The 27,418-nt window shown below is 32.4% G+C and overlaps 4 protein-coding genes across 4 annotated transcripts in view; 3 read left to right on the top strand and 1 right to left on the bottom strand.

Annotated features, from left to right (window-relative positions):
• TRIADDRAFT_55213 (uncharacterized protein) overlaps nt 1–4,201 on the top strand; it is a gene marked incomplete at both ends in the record, with an annotated part of 8,618 nt that extends 4,417 nt beyond the window's left edge. Inside the window, 17 exons of the mRNA XM_002111776.1 lie at nt 151–180; nt 337–409; nt 665–771; nt 859–902; nt 1,173–1,227; nt 1,300–1,367; nt 1,467–1,548; nt 1,636–1,695; nt 1,770–1,829; nt 1,942–2,025; nt 2,544–2,603; nt 2,723–2,806; nt 2,905–2,992; nt 3,085–3,164; nt 3,711–3,758; nt 3,866–3,961; nt 4,079–4,201. Coding sequence (XP_002111812.1) covers nt 151–180; nt 337–409; nt 665–771; nt 859–902; nt 1,173–1,227; nt 1,300–1,367; nt 1,467–1,548; nt 1,636–1,695; nt 1,770–1,829; nt 1,942–2,025; nt 2,544–2,603; nt 2,723–2,806; nt 2,905–2,992; nt 3,085–3,164; nt 3,711–3,758; nt 3,866–3,961; nt 4,079–4,201 — 1,242 coding nt within the window. The remainder of the gene's footprint in view (nt 1–150; nt 181–336; nt 410–664; nt 772–858; nt 903–1,172; nt 1,228–1,299; nt 1,368–1,466; nt 1,549–1,635; nt 1,696–1,769; nt 1,830–1,941; nt 2,026–2,543; nt 2,604–2,722; nt 2,807–2,904; nt 2,993–3,084; nt 3,165–3,710; nt 3,759–3,865; nt 3,962–4,078) is intronic.
• Nucleotides 4,202–9,804: 5,603 nt separating this feature from the next.
• Nucleotides 9,805–12,367, top strand: TRIADDRAFT_24110 (uncharacterized protein; the record flags this gene model as incomplete). The annotated part of the gene is made up of 14 exons (XM_002111775.1): nt 9,805–9,897; nt 9,988–10,067; nt 10,139–10,247; nt 10,343–10,475; nt 10,573–10,634; nt 10,720–10,777; nt 10,857–10,914; nt 11,018–11,119; nt 11,245–11,302; nt 11,393–11,446; nt 11,568–11,665; nt 11,761–11,872; nt 11,993–12,164; nt 12,300–12,367. The coding sequence occupies 14 exons, from the start codon at nt 9,805–9,807 to the stop codon at nt 12,365–12,367; spliced, it is 1,257 nt and encodes a 418-aa protein (XP_002111811.1).
• Nucleotides 12,368–14,441: 2,074 nt separating this feature from the next.
• TRIADDRAFT_55211 (uncharacterized protein) lies at nt 14,442–17,750 on the bottom strand (the record flags this gene model as incomplete). Its single annotated transcript, XM_002111294.1, has 7 exons — nt 14,442–14,549; nt 14,717–14,902; nt 15,024–15,278; nt 15,390–15,437; nt 16,656–16,775; nt 16,872–16,999; nt 17,672–17,750. The coding sequence occupies 7 exons, from the start codon at nt 17,748–17,750 to the stop codon at nt 14,442–14,444; spliced, it is 924 nt and encodes a 307-aa protein (XP_002111330.1).
• Nucleotides 17,751–20,984: 3,234 nt separating this feature from the next.
• Nucleotides 20,985–27,418, top strand: TRIADDRAFT_23833 (uncharacterized protein; the record flags this gene model as incomplete). Its single annotated transcript, XM_002111774.1, has 21 exons — nt 20,985–21,119; nt 21,871–21,938; nt 22,188–22,242; nt 23,968–24,006; nt 24,091–24,218; nt 24,349–24,478; nt 24,568–24,719; nt 24,824–24,935; nt 25,092–25,171; nt 25,268–25,376; nt 25,462–25,594; nt 25,669–25,730; nt 25,795–25,852; nt 25,942–25,999; nt 26,132–26,233; nt 26,356–26,413; nt 26,513–26,566; nt 26,655–26,752; nt 26,843–26,954; nt 27,102–27,273; nt 27,351–27,418. 21 exons carry the CDS (start codon nt 20,985–20,987, stop codon nt 27,416–27,418), a joined length of 1,983 nt encoding a protein of 660 aa, XP_002111810.1.

Below are 27,418 nucleotides of genomic sequence, written 5' to 3'. Positions count from 1 at the left end.
ATTTACTGTTTATACTTCATAGACCATGAGCCATACAATAACAGACGAATCGTCAAAATACCGAGTAAACCTTTTCATTGCTTGTTATTATTTTTATGTAGCAATTATACATATTGTGTCGTTAAATAATACTTTTGATGTATTTTTTAGGCTTCTAATGAAAACTTGCTTAGAAGAAAGGTAAACTTTGTCACTAGTATCTTATAAGGATAACTAATTCTATAATTATGATACTTTTACGGGCATACGTATAACGGCAGTAAGGCACAATAATCACATGATGTCTATTAGTAAATATATCCTTAAATAATGATTTTTAAACTCTATTTTCTTTAGTCTGCAAGCCTAAATTTTATAGCAAAGCAACAACCTGAAGAACTTGGTGTATCCGCAGTTCTAGGTGATAAACGTAAGGATCCTATAAATTTTAACTTCGAAATATAAATAGGATTGCATGTACTTTCCATTTTAGTAAGTGTTATATGTGTATATGTTAGATTGGATAGCAGGACATTTTCAAACTATAAAGAAATACAACCTATTCTACCATTGATAATTAATAATCCTTTCGTCACTATCTGTTGAATAAGCTATGCATTAAGTAATTGCTAGTTATTGATTCCTGATTATAAATATATGATATTCACGTAAATGCTGCAAATAGCAGTACTTCCAGATCATAAAGAAAAGCGCAGGACAGTCGGGCAGTACTACAAGTCGTTGGTGATGGATTTGCTCTCGAATGAAAAGGTTTACGTTCAGGAATTAAAGGTATGCTATTTGTTAGTAAAAAATTTGATAATTTTATTAAAAATTTTTATAAATAATATGATAAATTAATTTTGGTATGGACTATAGAATATTTTATCGCAGTGTTTACTACCGTTAAAGTCTGAAAGGAGGTTAGTGTTTAGCGTATTTGAGTAATTGACTGGATGCAATATGACTAATGGAAATATTGTATAAAACTATTTATATATTAGTATTTTTACCGGGGAATTTCAACCCCTTTATACAAGCCTAGATTCTATTAAAATATTGCACGAGGCCTTTATTGTTAGATTGACAAAAAATATTGCGTAAGTATTGATCATTCTTTAACACTTTGGATATACTACTAGTTTTCGTAATCTTATTTAATCTATGTAAATATTTCTGTTCCTTTAATCTAGCCTCCATGAAAATGATCAATCTATTGGTAGTTTTTTGTTGGAAAATCGTAAAGAGGTTTACCAATTAATTGAATTTTAGTCGCTTGATGTTATCGCATATTGAAACCAGTGAACATAATTGTTACAGTTGGAGGAAAATTATAAAAGTTACTTTAGTTGTCATCCCGTTGCAGCTTCAACAATTATTCAGAATAAGTACGTATGGTATAACTTCGTCATTCGTAGTAATGTGTCTTTAGCATTATGTAATTAAAATTTTATAGCAGCTGATCATTTTCTTATTCGCCTTAACAGGGAAGCTTTGGATGCGTTATTAGAAAAGATGCAGTTACCAAAAATGGAGACGTCCTCAAATGTGACCTCTTGCATTAGCATTGTAAGGACTAAGGAAAAATATGCTATTCATTGATATCATTAATGCTTCAAAATTTGTAATTTTCATTCACATTCCTTGCCATTTTAGCCTTTACGTCATTTAGAAGCGTACCCAAATAAACTCAGAGAGCTACTAAATAGTGTAGAAGTAGGTTTAATTTGATAGATTATATTACAGCGGTTTTCAAGATAAATTTTTAATGCAATGGTCTTTATTATTAGGATCATCATCCAGGACGAAATAAATTACTCGAAGCATTTGAATTGCTATCTGATATTAATGTAATTCCTTATAGTCATTGTTTTTGTTAGATTATTTAAAATATTTATATATTATAGTATCATACTTAAAATAGTAATTTAGTTTATAACCTTGATGGATCTTCAATTACAGAAATCATGCGCTATAGTAAGGAAGAATAAAGAAATTGAAACAGACATTATTACAGGGAAGCTCGAGGGCTTTCCGGATGAAAACGTATGTATAATAAAAGGGAGCTACTTTTTTTGTAAGATTTACCTCTTATTTTAGAGATTCGCATAGTATCTTTATTTGACGATTCTTTCTAAATTAGCTATATCACTTTGATACCGGTAATCAAAAATTTAATGATAGTAGCAGTAAAGTTATAATTTCGCTGTATAAATTGGACAGCATATGGTTTGTTTTATCACTTCATCTCTTTGCTCCAATATGGCATGATAACTTATCATTGCAATTTTGTAATGGTTGCAATGTAAACTATGAGTTTATTATCTAGCGTGATTGTTGCTTTGCTCTCTGCATGTGTATCATAGTATGGCAGTATACACGCATAGTATTTGTGGTTATAATAGTTTAAAGTTTTAACTATGATAGAATAAAATAATATTATTTACTTTAAATTGATCGGTGATTTCTATTAACTTGTACGGTATCGCTTGTAAATTGCTTGGTTACTTGTTCGGGAAATACTATTCTAATTTTTTTAATGCTGCATACATCATTTTACTCAGCTCAAGGGTAGATACGGCTTACCAATGTTCATGTGCAAGACACAAATGAATGATCCTGAGGTCTAGCATAAATACAGTGCTATACAATACTATTATTTATTCTATTATTTTCTATTTCTGACTTACAAATCTTCTATGATAACTATATACATGTATTATTTTACAATACTGTATCATAGGCCAGCGACCGTTACGTATTGGTTTTTGATACGGCTGTTGCACTTGTAGGTGTAGTTGAAAAATTAAGTGGATACTATTGTCGGGTGAGATCAATAGCTAACATTTGTCTCATGGTTCCAATGATAGACATCCCTTTCCAATATCTTTTGATATTTAACTTTATTTTTGCGCCGGTTTACAGGGTGATATTCCGATATCGGCAAATTTTAAAGTAAATACTAAGTTACGTAATTCAGGAAATAAATCTTACACAAGCATCGAAATAGAAGGTACTGTATGCAGTTGCAAAAGTTACGATAGGTATCAAGAATTATTATCAGTGGTGTACTCTACCTAATCAGATGAGTTACATTTTTGGTAGATAAAACTGTGTCTTATTCCTTTGACTTGGAAATAAACGATGCGAAAAATTTGTTATCTCTTCTTAATCGCTTGACTTATGTAAGTAAAACAGTGAAATTTTATCATATTAGCAAATTAAGATTAATTCCTTTTCATAGTGTTCACTGTTGTTATTAAATGAAATATAATGTGCGTCTTTCTCGTAACGATTTTCCTGCAATGCGTTAAATCATTGTTTATTTAGCATCAGTGTAGTCATAATTAATTTTCTTGGAACGATTAAACTATTTTTTCTTTTAACTGGGCTAGAAATTTGACGGAAAAGGAACAGATACTAGTATAAACGAGGTTGTAATATTAATAAATCAAAATTTTGTACCGAAATTTGAAATTGATCACTATCGATATGCAACTAATATAATTTTGCGTATCATAAATCAGGGACAGCGGAGTACGAAACTTGATCATGAAATGGAAAAAGTAAAGTATTTTGATAAATTTTACACCTAGATTATACTGTAGAGTCGGACTAAAGTTCACTAGAATTATCCACGATTTGTAATATAATCTTTCATTTCTTTTAAATCGACCAAAAGAGCCTAAAATAAAATTGGTTTTGCTACGTCTAAAATCTTTATATTATAGTTATCTATTGATGATGATATAAAAGGTAGAGAAGAGGTAATCGATCAGGTATGGAGCTGCCTATTCTTTCTATACTTATACTGTAAACGTCAGATAGAAATTGAAATCTTATAAATCAATTGCCTTTGTACTTATAACCGTTATTTCTATTACAGGCTATCGATTCAAATGGTAGTGCAGTTAAGTGGAATGTTAAGATGCTACGACCTAGCCGACTGGCCAAGACTTCGGTAGAATTACTAGTAAAAGAGGTAAATCTAAGATTAAGGCTTCAAGTTATGAGCAGATCTTCTTCTACATAACACTGGTGCTGTATTTTGATCTAGCTTTATTAATTTTTTGTTTGATAAAATTGTGTTTGTTTTTAGGAAAACATTAACGATTCTAGAAAGTTTTTGCCTTCATCTCGCAAGAAGCAGGGTACCTATGATGCAATGATTAACATGAGCGTTTTATTTAACAATTTTATGATACATTTAGCTTATACATAATAATTAAATCTCTGATATTTCATGATAACTATATTGTTAATAGGAAAGACGAAATCAGTTATTGGTAACAACATTGCAAACGATGAATCTCTTAATAGTCGAAGTAAGATAAAAGAAATGATATTATTAATGCATAACCTTGCAAAGAAATTAAATTAGGCCATAATTCGAATTTCTTATCTATGTTAACTCTGCCGGTAGACCAAATGTAGGATTATAACATTGTCGATATAAATACACCTAAATTTGTTGATATTAATGCTGCAATGAATTAACTTTAAAGCGATAATGAATTAGACCCATTGATGACAACTTCATTATCAATGTCATTGCTAGCACATGATTGCAATTGACGAGTGTATTTGTAACTGATTCAATAGCTGATCCGCGTAATGCTGAAGATTCCGAAGTCCTACGACTGATCGAAATGTATACTACTAACAATCGAAATCGCCACAATGTTGTCCGTCATTGACCAAGTAATACCAATTCTTTAAAAGTTATACAATCCAAAGATTTGATCATGTTTAATATATAATATATAATCAGATGATGAGTATACATTCTTTATTATTGTTTCCGATCTATTTGTACTCCGATTGTAATTATGTTGAGAGAGACTGTTACTTTAATTTATAAATGTCTTTTCCATTTCTCTATATTTTATCCGCTTTTAATGTTAAAACTTCAGTTTCGGCATATTTACGGTAATATTGTACTTTGAGTTACCTTTTGGCTCTGCGCTTATTGAATAGCTTGAACAAGTGTATGCCTAATATTGCATGTTTATAGAATATACTTTATTCTGATCGATTTTAAAGTTGTACGGTGTTGTTAAACCGAGAAATTGTGATGTTTGATCTTCGATTATAAATATTTATTATGATTTAAATTATGGAGGATTACTAATTCATTATTCTCTACTAAACATCGTTATGTAATATATCAACTCGTACACGTACAAGCGAAAATCATTTATATGATTATAGTGCATGATAAAGTACGGCATGAATTGAGTATGACCTTGCATATAACTAGACAGAATATTGTACTGATGCTGCAGGATGTGTAGTCCGCCTTTACAACAGAACTAGTGATATAAGCAAGCGATTGTCTTTTTTTTTTAGAGATGATAAGTACTCATATGAGTAAAATCTACTCCTACTACTTATCGATTTATCAATCTTTGCGATAAAATTGCTAATCTAAATAGGCAATTACTTTATAGAAACGATAGAAACTATAAATAGATTTAATGCAATAACATTACTAATCTAAAATAAGCGATTACTTTATAGAAACAACATAGACTACAGGCAGATTTAATGCAATAAAAATACCTGATCTAAATAGGCAATTACTGTACTTAATAGAAACGACGTAGACTACAGATAGATTTAGTTGATATTAATTGATAGTATATTCTTTTATCTCTGTACCAATATACTTAGGAGACCAATAATAAGGCCAGTATATATACTTTTATTCTCCATTCAAAATTGATCTGTTGTCTAGTCTCTCTCATATACTGTGGTTCTGAAATTATTTGGCTGATTTTATAGCAGGCGCTGCACACTTACTATACTGTAGTTAGAGTTGCTCTACCTTCCACGGTATAAGCAAATTTCCTTTACATCGATCAAGTAAAATCGTACTATTCCATTATTCATTTCACTTATAAGCTTATAAAAGTGACACAAACATATAGTACTAGCTCAATATATTATAAAATCGATCCTGAACATTCTAATGATATCCTGTTTTAGTCGTAAATATTATAAGGATTTACTATGGTCATAAAAATTAATTATGTATGAGCATCATTATAGGATACGTGGAGTTTTAATCATAAGACAGTCTTTATGCTCATTCAAGCGATTATAACTATAGTATAGACTAGAATTTATTGCAGACTGTAGCACTATACAGTATTCCATCACTTCATTCCTCGTCCACAGCCATAGTGCAGTTATATAGCTGAGCAAGGTCTTCCAATCCTCACTTTGTTATTCAAGAATCGTATATTTACCATCATTAGCCGCTATTAGGCAATTTTACTGATTTATTCTGTGGAAAAGCTATTTGGTAGTCTATACTAGACCTAGTGAACTTACTTTGGTGGGCAGATTGATCGAAAATAAGGAAAATTTTTCAGAATGATGCGATCGAAATTGCGTATAATTCTTCTAGCACTCCAATTATTGCTATCCTTCAGTCTAAGTTTTGCTTTTTACCTACCTGGTGGTAAACCATCATTTTACTGTCCAAAAGCTAAAGCCACTCTATCTTGCAAGGTATTATCCAAATAGGATTCGGTATTGATTGCCAAATAGCAAATATGTATCGTATCTTAAGCTTCATTGGCTTTGTTTTCGGTAGTCACTTGAAGATTCCACAGTCCTATTTCTACGGTACTTTAATGATCACAGTTGTAATCTCAACTCAATTTTGCATAATAGTATCCAAAGAGGATATAATATTCGTCTAATAGCGACTAGATATTGTGTTAAAGCATTCTTGATTTAGTTTTCAGTAATCACTTGAAGACGAATCACTCCAGTTGTTTCTATTGTAATTACTCTAACTTCGACCCAATCTTGTATTGTATGAAATGGAAACATGGATGAGCATTGCGACATTTATTTATATCTTATATCCGATGTAATCGGTGGTTAATCATCAAGTGACTATTCGATATCGTACATCAGCATTTTTCGACTCCTTATTCGGGATTATCTTCAAGTTAGATCCTATTCAGCTGTTTTTTGGACGACTTTAATCTAGCATGCCAATTGCATACTGTTAACGCCTAATATACGAGTACATTGTAATGTCGTCCTAATACGATATTTATGATATCTTTTTGTAATAAAAGAGAAATCTCCACAACGCATAGAATAGACAGCATGTAGACTAGAATACGTACAGTGCATGTAATACTTTAACTCAAAAGCACTTAATGAGATATGAAATGGATAAATGTTAGTAGTGTAAATTGAAATATTTTCCTTTCTTCATTAATCGCAACCTTGTTAATGGCAATGTAATACTTTGTTGGACATCATTCCATGCTCATCAATGGAAACATGGATGGTGGCACTGCTGTGTTTATTGAATGCCTTTTCTCCTTCACGAATGTGAACACGGATGACGGCACTGCAATGTTTGGTAAATTACCATTCCTTCTTCATCGTCCGAAATATGAATGATATCATTACGATATTTATTGAACATTTTCCTTCATCATCGACTCGATGATGATGATGGACTGCCTTTACTTGCTGACTGTCAATAAAGTCAGAAATTCCTTTCATGGTCAATACTTTAAATAGTCCGAAAGTTGCTGAACCGTATGAATATTCTTCGTAAGTATGAACTGTATGATGCAATTTTGCCCAATAAAAGTGTAAATATGTCATCTTCTCATACGATTATATTACAAATATTATAAATAAATGATCTATCCTGCATGGTAACACAGTACTGTAGCCTTCAACAGTAAATAATCCTGACATTTCTTCTTGTATCCATTCCATGATATAGGTTTGATTTCTGCCAGTACAATGGCAGCAAGGTTGCTCCTGCTGAAACGATTGGTCAGGTAAATGGCCATTATCGGCTATCGTAACTTTTTAAATGCACTAAAGTTAGCTTGATAAATTTAATACCACTCATAGATAATGAAAGTAGGTAGTAGAAGTTATCAGTTTGAATTGAATAATCTGATCAGTTCGCAAAAAATGTAGACTGTAATATCACGATACTGTACTGTATTACTGTTAAGTTAACATCACTACCAATCTTACCAGCGATGATATCAATATATAATGTCTGTTCACTTTCATCGATTGATTTTATGTTAGGTAGTTCAACGTGCAATTTTGTAATTTTAAAATTTCCAAACTAGAAATTCGACAGACTAACATATCCGCATAGTGTTGTGAGTATAGTCATAAAATTCAACATGCTAGTATTGACCGTAATTTAGTTAATAGTTGCATCCTTGAAGAGTAAAGGTTAAATCTGCTTTGAAATTGGCTAGTAAAATCTTACTGGATAATAATTATAATATAGTTATTACGAAGGTTGATGAAATCTATTTTCGAGAACTTCTCTTTAAAGTGTAAAATTAATGTAAATAAGACCTATACTGTATTATACAATTTCTTGCTATCAAAATCATATAGTAATCATTATAACAAAAATAATCTCATACCATTTGAATAAATCAAAAATACTGTTTAAAAACCAAGTATCTAAGACGTATGTGCCACGCTTAATGAAAGTTGTTGCTATTCTATAAATGATGGAGGTACGACTATGTTCCTATCTCATGAGATACAGTATTTAAGCTTGATATTAGAAACTGTTGCATTGATTGGTCTTCATGAGAAATAAATAGGATAAAACTGAGGACTGCACTCATTGATTCGTCTTATTTATAATTTCAAAATATACATCTGAAAATGGTTAGTACTACGCTACTGTACTTATGCTAGAGTTGGAATTCATAAAACATAAACTCTACTATAATGATTGTCCGTCGTCTAGTGCTTAAACGATAGTATCGATCTGATTACCATCTACTTGCTAAATGATGCATTGATGTATGATAGGTTCTGATTGGAGATCGCCTTCACATAGCACCTTATGCTGTAAGTATATCGATGCAGCGTGAAGAATATATTTTGAAAAGATGATAAAATTATGTATTTAAAACATTGACATTATCTAGATCAATTTTCTGGAAGATGTTAATTGTGCAAAAGTTTGTACTAAAAGCTACTTTCAAGGGGATAAGAGTAGTCTAGCTAAACTGAAGAAATTAAAATATGGCATAGTCAAGAGATACCTTAACAATTGGTAAGTCCCGGTTGATCTTATTTATGCAATTATAAATTATAGTTAAAGAAATACTTGTATAGTGACAAGGTCTTTTGTGTTAGTCACCGTAATACAGTAGTTAGAAAGATTGTAGTGTTCGTCTGTAATCTAGTTAATCTTGGTTACGCTGTACTAAATTATGTAATAAAAATCTATTGGTTCTTCCTAATGCTTTAACTACGTTTTGTCATGACAAGATTATGTCATCGTTTGTAATTGCTACAAGTTTATAACATTTATTTTTAAACTCCAAATAATATCTCATTATATCTATCCTATATCATTAGGCTCATCGATAATATGCCAGTAACACAATGTTTTCAAGCTATCAACCATCAAACTATTGACTCGCTAGGAATTTTTATCGGTGGCTGCATGGATAATCAAATATGTTCGGTATAATACTATACACTGCAATCTAAATGAATTCATCATGCTCGTATACCATAACTAAAATGGTTAACACTATATTATGTTTCTGCAATCTTTATTCTTAGGAAAAAGTAAATCGCTATTATGTCTATAATCATGTTGATATAACAATTTCTTATAACTATGAAAACGAAAATAAAAACCAAGGGGCGAATATTGTATCTGCTACAGCTACGCTTCGTAGGTAGGCTGCATTTGATATCGCTACGTACCTATTGCGCACTAACTGCCAGTATATCTGACAACGATTGAAATATGATGTAATTAGTATTCGCCATCCACCGAATATGGTTAACTGCAATATCACTTCTCCATGGATATTCAGAGATAACCTAGTAGTGAATACATCAATAACCTACACTTATTCTGTACATTTTAAGGTAAATACGTTGAAATTTCTTAGTTTTTATTTCCTGGCTAATGCTTATTTATTATGTCTCTCGCGATCATTATATTTGTAATATTACTAGCGAGACAACTCCACCTTGTGGTCATCCAGGTGGGATTACATCCTAAAATCTCATTCTCATCCCACTATCCTTTGGTTCAGGTAAAGAAAGGTTATACCCCGTTGTAAATGAAATAAACTATCAGTTATCGACTAACATTTTTTTACTGCAGCTTGATAAATTCTACGATTGTCCTTGTACTACTCTGTGCTTGCGTGGCTTTAATACTTCTTCGAACTCTCCGCAATAAAGAAATCAGATGTTGTCGATCACAGTCTTTGGTATAATTCGCACACCACTAAACTAACCTTTTTTTTATCTACTGTGTATACAACTTTTTCTACAATGCCTGATCATAGTGTATCTTATTTAGAAGGAGAAAACTCAGGCAGAATCTGGATGGAAATTGATTCATGGTGACATATTTCGACCTCCTGGAAAGACTATGTTATTATCAATTTTATCTGGCACTGGAATACAACTCCTTATTACTACTACCATCATACTGCGTAAGATGAAGAATGGATGACAAACATTTAGTTAGGGCGATTACATTTAAAAGATCTTTCCTTTTATAACTAAAGTGTTTATATTCATTCGTATTAGTGCTCGCTTGCTTTGGAGCGCTATCTCCAGCTTCACGCGGAGAGCTTGCAACATGTGCTCTGGTATTTAACATTCATTTAATTCGGTATAATATACGTACAGCTATAATTTAATAACGTACTTACTGTCTACTTTCTGGTATTGCAGTTTCTTTACTTGTTTTCAAGTTGTTTTGCTGGTTATACGGCAGCAAGGATTTATAAAGGTAACCATAGCAATCTTTATCGATACTTTTATGTACAGCTGTATGTTTGTAATAAAAGAAATATCTGCTATATTTATAGCAATCGGAGGGCTCCATTGGAAAACTATGACACTTATGACATTTTTTCTGCTCCCTGTGTACGTAATATTTGCTATAGTTTATGTTAATTTATGATTCTCTATTCTGGCTTGCTGAGCGTTTTCTTTATAACTTACTAAAGAATATTTTTTATTTATTTAGGGTGGTTGTAGCGATTTTCTTTTTGTTAAATATATTTGTATGGGCCGGACAATCTTCGGCAGCTATACCTTTTGGTACTTTTGTAGCAGTTATGGCACTGTGGTGGGTGAAATACTTACATTTAATTTCATCGCATACGTATTAATACTAGTAGCCTGTCCTAGATATTGATATTACTACAGTTGACCATTCGATTCAGCTAAAATGTAAAATAATATGACATTTAGGATTGGAATTTCAATGCCAATGACTTTTATTGGAGCTTTTTTGGGTTTTAAAAAGAAGGTTACAATTTGTACATACACTAAATATATGAGTTTTTAAAACGTTTAGATGAAGACGTCTTTTAAACCAACTTGAATAATTTTATTTCAGCCGATTCAAAATCCCGTGGAAACGAATCGTATTCCGAGAAAAATTCCTCCAACGGTATTATATAGTGCAGATGATAATAAGCATGTATATATACTCGTATATTGCGAAGATTAATAATTGATATCGACAGGATTATAATAGTGCTAAATATCACTTAAATATTTTAATCATATAGAAATTTATTATGAAACTATGGCCTGGTGTTCTCATGGGTGGATTGTTGCCCTTCTCAAGCTTTTTTATTCCATTTTACTTCATTTTAAGCTCGATATGGTAGGTAGTAGTATGAATAGACTAGTACATGCATAGTGAATTGTTACTTATACCCATATTTGAATTCTTCTGTATGCTTACAAATTACTTTATAGGATGCATCAAATTTTTTACGCCTCTGGATTTCTCTTTCCAATGTTTTGTGTATTTATTCTAACTACTGCAGAGTCAACAATATGCTTGTGTTACGCTCATTTATCTGTTGAGGTATTTTATATTCTATTGAGATAGAATAATAGTTCATGGACTTACACGAATTTTGCCTAATCGATTGTATTACCGCTGTACTCAGAAATTATTCTATTTTTGCTTGGCATTGATGCATAGGATTACCAATGGTGGTGGCGCTCATTCTTAACTGGCGGCGGTTGCTGTTTTTATATACTCGTTTATTCTATATATTTTGTATCTATAAGGTCTGGTCTCGTTGGTGGAACAAGCATATTCCTCTTTATTGGATATACTACAATCATTATGTTATTTGTGTTCATCTTAGGGGGTTAGTTATTATTTTTAGAAAATGTTATACGAGGCAAACGTGTGCCAGCCTTCCGTATACAATTTTATGTAAAGGTAATGATGACATACGTTACTCCATTAATATTCATTCTGGGTTTCTTTTGGTCTCTTGTAGGCTCGATTGGTTTTTTGACGAGCTACTACTTTGTAAGGAAGATTTATTCTGCTGTTGGTGTAGCATAATGTAAGCCAATGGGAATCACACTCAAAAATGTTAACATTTGTAGTTATATACAAGCTTTAAGAGTTTTCAGTACGATATCACATTTTATAAATATGCTATATAGTTTTCACTTGTCGAAAATATTGCAATACTAATTCTAATTTATTTGTTAAATGCCAATGTACTGTACTTTTTAAGCTGCAACTATTAAATGAATTCTGTGTACAATATCAAGATAGTGAATTATATATAGTATATTTCTTAATAAAATTTCAACCGTTTAGTAAATATTAGTAAATTGAATGTACGAGTTTATCGCAAACATACGGTAATGTTGGAATTTAACAATGATGGTATTTCAGCAACTCTAATTAAACATGGTATTCTGTTATCTCCGTCGAATATTGTCTAGCATTGTATAAGCATATACAGATGTACTTAACTATTTCTTAAATCTCTTATTAACAACATATAAGTATCGATCATAGCTGTAATGTATTCTTTAATTTGAATAGTTATATGCATAGCAACATTGTAATAATAAAATTTATTACTTTTGTAATTGAAGTCACCCAATGGCTTTACATTGATAAATGAGATCAATATTACTTGTAGAACGCTTGATATTCATTAGATATTGTTAATAATATGATTTTAGCTTATTAAATTACCTCAAGTAGTAATGTAACTGAAGTTGGTAATTGACTGTATGTATTAGAGGAAATATACATACATTAGGTACGATGTTAAAAGTTTAGAAGCTAGCTGTATACCCAGTTTCTTCAATGGTTAAATGCGAGACTTAGTAAAACAGTACCTACATACATACTGTACAGTGTATGAGTAAGTATTGAGGATTATTGTGTCTCCTGTTAATGTATAGCAAAATTTAAATAATTTTAGGATCGGTTATCTCAATTTGTTAGAATTATAGTAAATTACACAATATATATATACTAAATTTTTACTAGTAGATGTATCTCAGTCACCTTAAGTGTCCAAGTTATACCTAATTTTTTGTAGATAGTTATTTATCATAGTCGTAATGCGGTAGAGTTTGTGGTTTCAATAGTCAACTCAGATGCTATTATTTTAAATATTTAACGCTGACTTTTAGAATGAACGGTTTGGCTTCCCTTACAAATCAGATTGTAATGCAAACGATACTATACCACTGTCCTTAGTATGCGTAATAGACCGGGTCAGTTTAATTCCAGGATAGCTAATAATACAGTACTTCTATGCATAATTCTACGTTAGCTGATACAGAAATTGCGGTAATCATGAAATTACTTCATTAAGAGTTGCATCAATAATATTCAAGTTGGGTATAGCAACGTTATTGTGATCGCTTAATTTTGTTTATATTCAGCGTTTCATTGGACAATAAGTTCTTATTCTAAGCTACTAATTAATAATATTAAGCATAGATTGCTTCACTACATTTTCAATTTGAAGACTCGTTTATCATCGTCGTAAATTCGTAATATTATACCAAGTGATTTTAATAATATAGTAAGTATTATTAGTTCATACTTCTTCTACCATCTTTATTTAATCGGTTGAGGCAGCAGAACGTGTGAGCATTACCGGCATATGATGCTTATAGCAAACATTTTTAGTTACTCTAGGCTATCCCTAAAATCTTCGCTCTACTTAGGCTTACTGTATACTATGATAAAAAGGTACACCGAATAATCATAATTCATTAGGGATTTGGGACTACCGGTATTAGCATTATTACATATACTGCATAACTAATAGATGTGTTAAATCGCTAATCATAATCGACACACAATCATTTACATTGACTATAGAATTAAAATTGATTAACTTTGTCTAATTTATAAGGACTGTAGCATGCTGCAGCTTTCACTTACGAAATGTATGATTTACAGGAAGAATGATCCAAGCAAATAATGTATAAATATGTATCCATTCATAGAGTGACTGATGTTAAACATTGGATGCATCATCAAGACATATAACTTTATACTAGTTCTTATATTTGGCAGATATCATTAAACGAACAACAGATATTCATTTATAGAAAATAAAAAATTTATGAGTATACTGTATCGTGACTATTATTGCTTATTCTGCTAATAAAATATTTGTTGCTAAGCCGACATCATTATTAGTAACTTGCAAAGCTTGCATTACTGCATAACGTGAAAATCCCATTTCTACTAGTGTTTTAACCTAGTTTAGAAAAAAAATCCGTTATAACTTATTAGTGATTAAAGCCATGTAAAGTAGCGGGAGATACGCAATAAATTAAGGATCTTTCGTGTTATTGTGATAATTTCTATGTACCAAAATCACAAAGAACTGTTCCTTCATGCCATCATTAAATAATCTAGACTTACATTATCTTCAGAAATATCGTCAGGTCTTGGAATGTTTTCAGCTTCATGAATTGAAGGTTGTTCATGAAATTGTGGCTCAGATGGTCTTATTGGATTATCATCTCTATTTGTTCGAAACCGACGGCGAAATGGCCCTTCCTCAGGTGGTAATAAAACTTCTTGGTAACCTTGGCCGACGCGATTACGCTAGAAAATTAATGAAATAAAAAATTTTTTTATTTCCTTCGAGATGTCATTGAGGCACCAAAAGTCAGGTTAAACTAATAAATTTAATAAATAAGAATACATTTTCTCTGGCTAAATTTACTTGTTGCTGATTATCATCTAGCATTCCAAACTGTCTTATCTGTGCACGAGTTATTTGGGCTTCCACTTCGTCTAAATATTGACTACGTTGAATTTCTACTGTAGCACCCATCGGATTTTCAGGACTATCAGCCAATGGTGCAGAAGAGTATAAAATCCTACCAAGATACGTATGACAAAATCGGTAGACAGAATCCGGAAAGCGCAGTATCTGATGAAACCAATTTAGCTTAAATCGGGCAATTATTCCTGCCAGCTATTATATGATGAAGATAGACGCCATAATTAGACGTAAATCAATATACAGTATGATCGTATAATTGCAACATTCAGAATACGTATATTTATTAGTAGTTGATTCATTTACCATGCCACTTAAGCCAACAAAAATAGATCCACGAGATTGACTAAGAAACTTAATATGAGAAAAGATTAATAAATATTAGAAATATTGATTAAATACATTCACCGTTCCTGGAGAATTCATGGCATGATTGCAATATAGTCTATAGGTTTACCTGTAAACTTAACAAGTATAGTAAACTCTTGTCCGATAGACTGAAAGTCGATGACGATAATTTTGGAATTTCTCGGTAATAACAAACTAATAATCCATATATCCAGCAGTATCTATATTTAATAAAAATGACAAAACCACATAGGAAGCCAAAGAAATAGTAAAATTGCATGTCATTTCAATCAATCTATACACGTACGAGAGCTCAAAATAGTTTATAGCGATCTATTCAAAATCTTTTTTGACTAACTTTTATAAAGACACGATGAGTAATACTATTATTGTCTACAGTAAATATTCTATCGTTGCCATTAAACAAATAGTTGAGGTATACAAAAAAGCTATAGTTTGTGTGTTTCGTATATGGAATCGTCACAAGAGATGTTGGTTAAGTTATGTAGTTATCAAACCTACAATTAAAGTACTATCTAACTATCTCAATCTGAATGAAAATGGTAAGCGTACACAGTACTGTAGATAACTTGGTACGTAATGTAAGAGTGTGCTAGGGCGGTATGACTAAACTTTCTTAAAAGTGTTACCACAACAGAGGGAAGCTATTGGTTCAAATTTTTTTAATTCTTAAAGCAGATTAATTAATTAGCGTTTGATTAGTACGGTCCAGTGGGGAAATCCATAATTGTTTGTTGATGTTTAAATAGCATCAGCAGTATTAATTGGAAAAGTGAGGAAAGGCCAAAGACAGCAATTAAATAGGACTATCACGGAAAATGAAAATATAGAAACAAAATAAGTTTACATCGGCATTATTCTTATATCTTTGTAACATTACGCAAGATTTTACGTTTCTTAAAGTTTGTACTGTACTCAAAAATTCTATGTTAGTTAAAACCACTATCAAACGGTATACCTCTGAATTTTTACATTTATAATATCGTATTTTATTCATTTATTAAAGTTAAAACTTAATAGCAGATAAAAATTTTGTGTAACCATCCTAAGTCTACTTAGCAATTTGTGAAAGCCTAACTGAATACGGTAGCCATTACAAGTTGAATAAAGCCAATGTTGAAATTTGATAAAACAAGTAATAGTGATACAATTGTAATAGTTTTGGTGCTTGCTGTTAAATTTGACAAGACAGAAGTAACTTACCAAGAATTTAGCAGTACCGTAACGTCTTTCAAATAAACGAAAGTTATACAATAGGATAGTACCATAAATAATATCAATAGGTCGGCTATAAATGGTTGCAGACGTAAAGAGTCTCCATAACTGTGTAAAATCAAAATAAATTATAGCATTTATTTTCATTTCATGTTTAGAATGATGCAATTAAAGTATAGTTGAAGTTGGATAGGTTTAACTTACTTCTAACTTGGACACAATTGCGGATAGATCTAAATTCAAATTTTGCATCAATTGAGGGAAAAGATTTGTTACTGCCAGAGATGTAGTTGTTGTGACAATAAGTAATGTTTTTGTAACAGGAGCATAGCCTATATATATTTGAAGCAATGACAAGTCAAGCTATTACGATCAGATGGTAGCATGGGTTATTAGTTTCAATCTACTTTCACACTGCTAAATTTATTTATCAAGACGATAGCACAATTGTAAAGTACTAGTAGTGATTCATTCTATAAATAAAAATCTATTGATTGCAATTGAAGTTACTACAGTTTGAGAGAAATATGCATTATTCATTTTAACAACTTTCTCATCGTTATGATTATTGCAACGATAGTAGTAAAACTGAATGCTAGTAACCATACTGTTGTATTTGTCATAAAATTACTATACATTTTGTCTACAATTCACAGGATAATCAGGCTAGACTAGGCAGAATTTTGATAGTATTTCTTTTGAATCAAACCCACAATTGGAATACAGACCCAATATATGTCATACCTACACATCAATGTAACTCGTATTTACAAAATAACGATGCATTGCTGTACGGTATATGATATCTATTGCTTGCTAGAGTGATTAGGTGAAGTCAATTTTGCAAATATCTATTTTCTAATCATGCAGCAATCTTTAGGTAAATTACTTCCATAATGATAGATTATTATGCAATCTGATTAGTCAGTTAACCATACACATCTACTAGGGCATATCATCACCTAGCAAGTATTAGATATTAAATCTATGTCAATATTTCTTACGGGTGATGGTATACCAAGATTTTTTAGTTACAGTTTTAGTAGATGCTATCAGTCCATTACTTGTCCAATACATTAACATGGTTATTCATGGTCAATTGCTATAGTAGACTCGATGTAAATACTGGTTACTACCAGTGGCTACGTTAAATATAATAAGATTTTTATAAATACCCATCTTCAGGCATAGCCTTTAGTACATGTATTGTAGATACTACGAGTGCAGTACATTCACTGCCTCCTACATCAACCATGTTCGCAAGTAAATAGCTATAAGGTACTCGTTCAATAAATGTTGAAATTACTCTAGAATAGTCTCTATATCCATCTTCGCTGAGGTGGTCATATTCAATGATTTATAATCGCAGTCTATGGATGCTAGGAGAACGTCACCTATCCATTATAATTATAGCAGCAACTATGTAAATTGACTATCTATATTTACTTATTGAATGATGATGAAATTACTCTTCTAGCCCATTATGCCTCTGCTTATTCTTATTAGGGAGTCAATCTATACAAGGCTTGATTTACTATGGATATATTTAGTAGTCAACGGTTTTGCTTATAACTCTTTCTCAGTCAAGTCTTTTCAATCGATTGAACCGTCCGTTCTACTCTGTATGAGCTAGTAAATTGACCAATTGATTATGTATTGGCATCATCAAGATTGGCTACAAGTCCTTTCAATCAATTGAACTGTCAGTTCTAAACTAGTAAATTGACCAATTGATTATGTATTGGCATCATCAAGATTGGCTACAAGTCCTTTTAATCAAATGAACTGTCAGTTCTAAACTAGTAAATTGACCAATTGATTATCTATTGGCATCATCAAGATTCGGTACTAGCCCTTTTAATCAATTGTACCATCAGTTCTACGCTGCATGAACTTGTAAACTGATCCATTGACGATCTGTTGGCATCATCAAGATTGGCTACAAGTCCTTTTAATCGATTGTACCTTCAGTTCTACGCTGTATGGACTAGTAAATTGACTAATTGACTTTCGATTGCTATGATGAAGATGATATCACTAGGGTGAGTTGATCAAGATTTGACCGATACCCAATCTTGGTCGATAGGTATCCTCGATACCATATCCTATTGATTAGTCAATATTAGGCGGTAAAATCCTTGTACAACGATAACGCTAAAATTTGCTATAAGAGAATTGAATGATTGGACTATCATCAAGATTATTGCCATCTTGACAAGAGTAGACGATATAACGCACTGGAGAGGAAAACTGTACAGTATCGCAATTGTTGTATTGACATCACTTTGGCTAGCATACCGTGGTGTCGAATTCATGCACGATCGACTAAAATTGTTCTCTATGAATCAATAGACCTTCCATTCTAATTGATCACCGAGATAGATTGATAAATAGAGAGCAAAAGCAGAGAATGAAAGAGTTACTTACGAAAGCCATGTAGGCTGTAGATATGATGAAAAAACATTTTCAAGCTGGTCGTTGTAGTTTTGATCAAGTCGAGTAGCTGGTGTAGTTCTTCTCCACCGTCTCGTATGAGATACGTCGTGCGACAGCGTTATTAAGTCCTTTGGTCTAGGTCATGGACGTCTAGGACGTCGGTACGATGGAGATCGAAAATCATGGAATAGATCTACAGTACGGGGCGTCCGAAAAGTCTGGACACATTTTATATGGCTTTGTATAGTAAGTGGAGGGCCCGGGCTAGTCGTAGCGACATTACTTTTGCCACGCCATTTTCAGCAATCCTTGGTGAGCGGCTTCGTCAGGTCATTGGATAGTGAATAAGTATGGCAAAATGATTCCCTATAGAGAGTGATAGTACAGTATAGCACTGTACCGAGTAATAGCAATACTCAGTAATAATTCTGAGCTCATTGGCATAATAGCCTATACTAGGTTAATTGCAAGCAAAGCCAATGTCACCATGAAAAGAAAACTCCACTCCTGTAACCATAGGTGAAAAGCACAGCCTAGAGACAACTATTCCGACCACTTCCACTGCACAAAGAGCAATGAATAACAGCCTGACAACAACTTCTTTTTGTCTACTTTAATTGTCATCAATGATGAGCCCATGCAGAGTAAGGAAATTTTCGAACACCCAGACCGGCATCATCATCCAATGACGGTGACAATGTGACAGTGAACCCATTTCCATATCTTGACTGAACAGGAGTCGATTTCGACGAATGTCCACACTACTCAGTAAGAAATCAATAATCAGAATAAACTGTAAAACAAAGTATGGTCTCCATAGAAAGCATTTCTACCATTATTGTGATCTATATTGTACCATGGACTACTGCAGTACAGTAAATGATCGAGTTAGAGCAGTTCCATAACACCATTGTTGGCCATGACTGGATAGCAAAAATGATGTCATTGATAGCAGGGACTCTGTACTGTAGCCTGTAGGCCATTGATTGTACAACGGTAAGCCTAAATTGGTGACATTGTTTTTGCAGTCCTATAGGTTGCCAACAAAGTACGCTATAGCCAGCGTAACATTACTTGCAAAAATAATGTCGCTATTGGATGCTTCTAGTTAAGCACGGGTGACATCATTGTTTTGCTAGTGTGGCGTGTACTCTACTTCCTGCCACGTCTCCATGACTGCACGTCCCCTATCGGTACCCAAATGGTACCCAAATGGTACTGACTAACGATACTGCGCAGTTGATTAAATCAAGAGTAGAAATACACTGCAATCAGGCACTGACTTATACTGTACAGTATAAGACTTGTCCTAAGGGTCTCTTCTCTACACAGTATAGTAAGTACTATTTCTGCCCATCTTGTCGACAACAGTTGGAGCATTATTAGTAAACTGCCATCCAGTCTTTCAGAAAAGCGATTTGCAAGGAGAAATTGCTGAGGGTAATTGCTCTATTTCTACATTACAACACTCAAGTCATTCCTTTACGAGTATCGAATATATTACAATACAATTCGAGCTAGAATTACAGGAAATATGAGTAGATATTGGATGATATTGTTACACCATGGATCAATCATGGAGTTTCTATGGCCGCTAATTCAACAGTTCTTGTTTGTTCACAACATGCTTCAATTTCTCCTCATTTTATCATATTAATAGCATCCTTTGATTCTTTGCATATTGCATAGTGTATCGTTAAAGCAAGGAATGATGATGCGATACTGTAGTGGAATAATTCATTTCATTTTATCCATCATCATATTGCTTACAAGTTACAACGCTCCATTGGTACGGCTCTTTTTTCAACCATACTGACCGTTATATTCTTCTTTTCTATCTAGTGGAACATGTGTTACAACTGCCTGCGTGGCCGGCAAATGATGTCATGGCGATTGTCTTCGCTTCTTAGTATCATCGTACTATTGCAACTTTCAAGCAGTCTCCATGCTTTCTATCTACCAGGAATTGCTCCAGTCTCTTATTGTAAAATTGGAACGGAAGTCGAATCCTGCCGTGTAAGCTTACGCAATTTTAAAATAACCAGAATACCAGTGTTAGACGCCAATTTTGCGCTCCTTTTCCTACACAACCAATGTAGAAACCAAAGCATACGATAAGAATCATTGGATCTATCGAGCGATACCAACCATTTTACTTCAGTCTATCTACGCATTGAAGTCCATTTCTTACTATACTCCATTAAAATATGTAGTAAAATGGCCTTAAAGTAATCTTATTAACCTACCAGATGCTGTCCTAGTACACGGGAAGAAAATGAATCCATTTGTTATTCTTACTTTAGCATACGTTCTAGACACCTTGAACGAAAATACACTATCCATTACTATATAATTTATAAAATCATAACTTAGAATGATAGCAATAACAAGTTGAACGTGCTAAATCAATAGTTGATTTTGGAGATTACTGCATTCATCTTTGATACATAGCTGTGTCTCAATAGCCATAAGTAAACTCAAATGGCAGAAAAGATGACTTGTTATTGACAGTACAAAATAGCCATAAGACATATCAATAGCTCGTTTAGCACTCGATTTTCACTACAACTTATCCAAATTGTTGCGCTATTTTATCACTATTTAACCAACCATAATCATTGTAAACACACTACGTACCTGCTATTTTGTCTCGATCTTTTTTTCACTAAATGCTTGCGTATTAATTAATTTTATTATCCTTTCTATCTGTAATTTAATCAACGAATTCATCCCCTATCTCATCTTGGATGAAATGGCAATATTAAAGTCTGACATTCCCATTATGGTGAACCGATTGGATAGTTCAGAATCTGTAATACCTTATGAATATTCATCGTAAGCTTAATAGTGCATAATAAAGGCATCGTAGTCTTATTACCGCTTGTTAGTCTATAGATCAGTCATACTGTCGTATGCTTTACGCAATGATACAGCTATTCAATTTTAAAATTTACCAAAATCAATGTTACTTATCGTTGTAATTGTCATATTGAAGCGGCTTCTCTGCTGACAATATGCACTAACTGTAACTTTATATACGTATATAATTAATTTATTAATGAACTAATTATACCCTTGTTTTAGGTTCGATTTCTGTAGTAGCAATATAACAACTTCTCCTGTTGAAAATTTAGGACAGGTAACTACGTATATTAATGTTGTCCTTATAATTTTTCATCATCATAAATACTCAGTTGCCGTAGGTGAATATCATTTATTAATAAATAAGTTGATGGCATTCACTATCAACAATCATCTCAATAACTTCTATATCGTTCTGGAATTAGCACCACATCATCATCTTGCCTATTTTCCATTGTTTTTATTCTGTATAAGAAGTAGCCATAACCTAACCCTCTTCAATAACGAATTAGAATGTCAACCATAGAGATTTTAAGTGGCCATGAGAAACTCGACACTGACTTTTACGGATCATTATGCCCGTTAACTGCCATCTTTTATTGCTTGTCAATTGAAAGTTCATTCCGTAGACTTTAAATCTGACGTACAGTAGGCACTCTTTTTAACTTATTAAACTGTTGCATGTACATTGCAGCCATCGTATCCAGTTCACAGTGTCCGATTATTACATCTTCAGTATCTTTTTTGTATTTCGTCTAAATTTAGGAATAGTGCTAACTTTCTATTTTAGTAATGATGATTAAAAATCGTCTCGTCGATCATTCCTACCAGTTGCAGTTGTTACTAACGAAGTAAATACAAAAAACACTCCAACTGCATAAATGACGTAATTATAACTACAGTATACATATTATTTATGATCTGTTGAACATTGATGAGTAGAATTATGTATCATTGAAAATCGTTTAAGGAAACAAGCATTATTGACATTAGACTGAAATTTTCACCAACTGACTATACAATAAATAGCGTACAACTACTTTTAAGAATTCCAGTTTTATTAGTGCATGTTTATAGACCGATTCGACTACATTAAGGGTAAATTAGCCATTAATTTCACAAGATTATTTCACCAATCTATTTACTATAAAAATATTGGGAACTATTTGGTATGATCGCTGGTTAGTTCTATAGTACTTTCGTTATACCTTGCAGAGGTAAACATATGTTCCTCGTTGGAGGGGTGAAGACGTAGATTACCATTAAAAAAATCTGCAAATTTCATAATGCGAGTATCCTACCTTGAGTTACTCAGGTCTCCCAGGATTTATAGAATGACTTGTTCAAAATGAATGCTCATTTTAGTAGTAGATGGTATTATAAGTTTACAGCTAGTATCCTTTATTTTCTGTACCTAACTGCTCGTTGATCGCCTTGTTTTTGATTATCGCTTTATTTAACTAAAACATAAAAAGACACAGATTGATACATGAAAATATTACCCTAAATATTACAAAGATAATATCAAGTTTTTCTGTGAGATTTGAGATATTAGTATTTCGTTCTTTATCAAGTTGAAACCAAACTACCTTTCCTACTTGTTGATACGACTTATATATACGGTAACTAAACAGTACTGTACAATTCTGCGTTTTGATTTTTTTTTGTTATAGAACTTCTCTCATCTCATAAAGTCATACTCCTATAAATACGAAACATAAATGCATGCTTATCAACATATAATTTACTTCATATAGCAGATTAAGATTAAGAACTTGCTAGATATCATTAATTTAATTAAAATAAAATTGTACTACGCGTACATTGATCCATGTTCAGTCTTTCTTTGTTCCTTTCAAAATTGGTGTATAGTATCTTTAATATTACTATAGTGCGATAATAATACGGTTAGTTACGTTATTAATTATACTACTCCATCATACTTTGTTATCATTTACCTAAATAAATGTACATCAATAATACCTTATATTCTTTACGACAGGTATTATTTGGTGAACGTATTCGGCCTTCGCCTTACAACGTAAGTTTCATAATCCAATTCTATTATTCTACTTAACCTGATCTGTTAAGTTAGTTATACTTATAATCAAATTATTACATGCAGATCAATTTCAAAGAAAATATCACATGTTCTAAAGTGTGTACCAAAGAGTATAATCCTAAGAACAATCAAGACGCAGCCAAGTTAAATATGCTAAGAAAAGGAATCACTAAAAATTATCAGAATCACTGGTTAGTTCAAGATGAAAAGAATTATAATTATCTGTTATGTACTGTTACACATAATCAATTATTGGCGTGCAATGACTGTTCGAGATGGCACGATTTTCTTTATGATTTATTTTCACGATTAATATTTCAGGATTATAGATAATATGCCCGTTACTTGGTGCTATCCTGTGGAAGGTAATAAAAGATACTGTTCAATTGGATTTCCTATCGGGTGCTATGTTGACCATGACGGTGCTAGGAAAAAAGCCTGCGTTCTATCAGTTAGTTCCTAGTATTGAAAGCTTAAAATCTGTATTTTAAATAAATGATATCAAAGCAATATACTTATAGACAATATTTACTCTTATAGGAAAAATTTTATGGCAAAAACCAGTATTTCATCTTTAATCATATCGATATACGAATTACTTATAACGATGGCGACCAACAGGAAAGTTCTGACGGGAAGAAGCTTAAACCAAATGGAGCTCGTCTACTGTCTGCAAAAGTTCAGCTACGAAGGTAATGTAGACATTACCTATGTGTATGTTACTATTTGTAAACAAACGATGCCTTATCTCGCTATTGATGGTAATTCATGTTGCGAAATTCATTTCTTATTCTAGTATTGACCATAAACCAGGAAAAATTGATTGTAATAATAAAAATCCCTGGAGCTTTCGTGAAGAGTCAAAGGATCGAATCAGCCTAGTCTATACATATTCCGTGTCATTTCACGTAAGGGAATATTAAGATAGATTATCTTGTTTTTTCACTGACGCTAAATAGAAACCCTGAGGGTCTCAGAGTTTCTAATGGTTAAGAGTTAGTGATTGATAACTGACAGACAGTAGTCCATATTAAGTGATCTTTATTGCTCGTGGTATCTTATAGAGAGATAATAGCAAGATGTGGGCCTCACGATGGGATTACATTCTAGATTCTATGCCCCATTCGAATATTCAGTGGTTCAGGTGAGATACAGTACTTTGCCCGTTATAATAGATTAACTATTAAAGTGTTATTACAATGGTATTTACGGTATTTTCTATTTTTGCTAACGTCTCCAGTATTATCAACTCTGTGGTTATCGTTCTCTTCCTTTCTGGTATGGTTGCTATGGTGTTGTTACGAACGCTACATAAAGATATTGCTCGTTATAATCAGTTGGATTCATTGGTTAGTTTCTTTCTATTCTGACATTTGAGACTAATATATTGCAGACATTGACTTGAAATCTACAATGATTTTTAAAAAATTTTAGGAAGATGCACAAGAAGAATTTGGTTGGAAATTAGTTCACGGCGATGTCTTTAGACCTCCTAAAAGAGGAATGTTGCTGTCGGTTTTAGTTGGCACTGGATCACAAACTTTTATAATGACCGTGGTAACATTGTGTAAGTCCAAGACAATCATATGACTTCACTTGTTCTTGTTATTGCAATAATATTGCACTTTCTTTCCTTTACAGTTTTTGCATGCTTGGGATTTTTATCTCCTGCTAACCGTGGTGGACTCATGACTTGCGCTACGGTATTTATTTATAGATTTATGCCTGCTTTTGTAATTTTTTTGATGACACTATTCGTTATTGTAGGTTTTGTACGTCTGTTTGGGATGTTGTGCAGGATATATTTCAGCTAGGATCTACAAAGGTAAATTTAATATCTATCCTAGGCAAAGCTAAAACAGTTGGCGTAAAAGTAGCCATATTAATTAAACCGTTGATAATTATGATTTGCAGCAATTGGTGGAGAAAAATGGAAAACTAACGTAATCATGACTGCCTTTTTCATACCTGGGTATGCATATTCTACATAACTGTATTTAACAGAAATTAAGATTACCAAGAAATACTTTTTTATTTGGTTAATAAATATGAACTCACCCTGTTCCAATTTAACACTAAATACTTGCTTTTAATTTTTCATTAGTGTTTGCTTTGCAATCTTCTTCCTATTGAACCTAGTGATGTGGGCAAGGCGATCATCTGCAGCTGTTCCCTTTGGCACTTTAATAGCCTTAATTGCTTTATGGTCAGTGTGACACATTACAATAGTTACTCGTTAGTAAACTTTCACCCCTAGTCTTGCTTACTGGATTTCTAATCTGATGTAATATTGGAATATTTCATCGTGTTGGTATTTGTCCGACGTAGGTTTGGTGTTTCAACACCGCTGACTTTTGTAGGAGCATTCTTTGGTTTTAGGAAAAAGGTAATATGCCAGTGTTGCTATTTTATCTTCTTTTAAGAAAAATAGATTATAGTAAGGTTTTATGGGAGTAACATCAATAAATCCATTTTTACTTTATAGACTATCGAAAATCCTGTCAGAACAAATCAAATACCTAGACAAATACCTGAGCAAGTAAGCTATTCAGTTATTACTCTATGGTAGTTCCTATCAAATAGCATAAGCGATTGACTATATTGATGCTTTTGTTACGCGTATATAGCCATTTTTCACTAGACCATTACCGTGCATTCTCATGGGAGGAATCTTACCATTTGGATGTATCTTTATTCAAATGTTTTTCATTATGAATAGCTTATGGTAAGCAGTACGTTGAAATTATTGATATGTAGCTTCAATAAACAGTATAGCATGGTTACTGAATGATAATATTGCTACCATTAATTATAGGTCACATCAAATATATTACATGTTTGGTTTTCTCTTCTTGGTATTTTCTATTTTGATTGTAACATGCGCCGAGACAACAATTCTATTGTGCTACTTCCATCTTTGTTCAGAGGTTAACAAAATCTATGATTACGGAAAATATTTGCAATATATTTGATTCATGTGGTATCATGATAAATAAGTTAATAAATTGACGACAGTCGTACACGAATTAGCAAGAGTGTGACTCTTATACATTGACGTTTCTACTTTGCAATAGGACTATCATTGGTGGTGGCGATCATTTCTAACAAGTGGTAGTACAGCTATCTATCTATTCATTTATTCAATACACTTCTTTATTTCAAATTTATCTATTACTGGTGGTGCAAGTACTTTCCTCTTTTTTGGTTATACCATACTCATGACGCTGCTGTTCTTCCTCTTAACTGGTAAGGAAACGTAATCATTCTTGGTTCTTGCAAATCATCTTGAGACCTTTCATTTTATATTTTTAAAACAATTTTAGGTACCGTTGGCTTCTTATCGTGTTACACATTTGTTAGAAAGATCTACTCCGTAGTGAAAGTAGATTAA

This window comes from Trichoplax adhaerens, genomic scaffold, assembly GCF_000150275.1.
Source record: "Trichoplax adhaerens TRIADscaffold_4 genomic scaffold, whole genome shotgun sequence".
NCBI lineage: Eukaryota > Metazoa > Placozoa > Uniplacotomia > Trichoplacea > Trichoplacidae > Trichoplax > Trichoplax adhaerens.
This window is presented reverse-complemented; position numbering and strand designations above follow the sequence as displayed.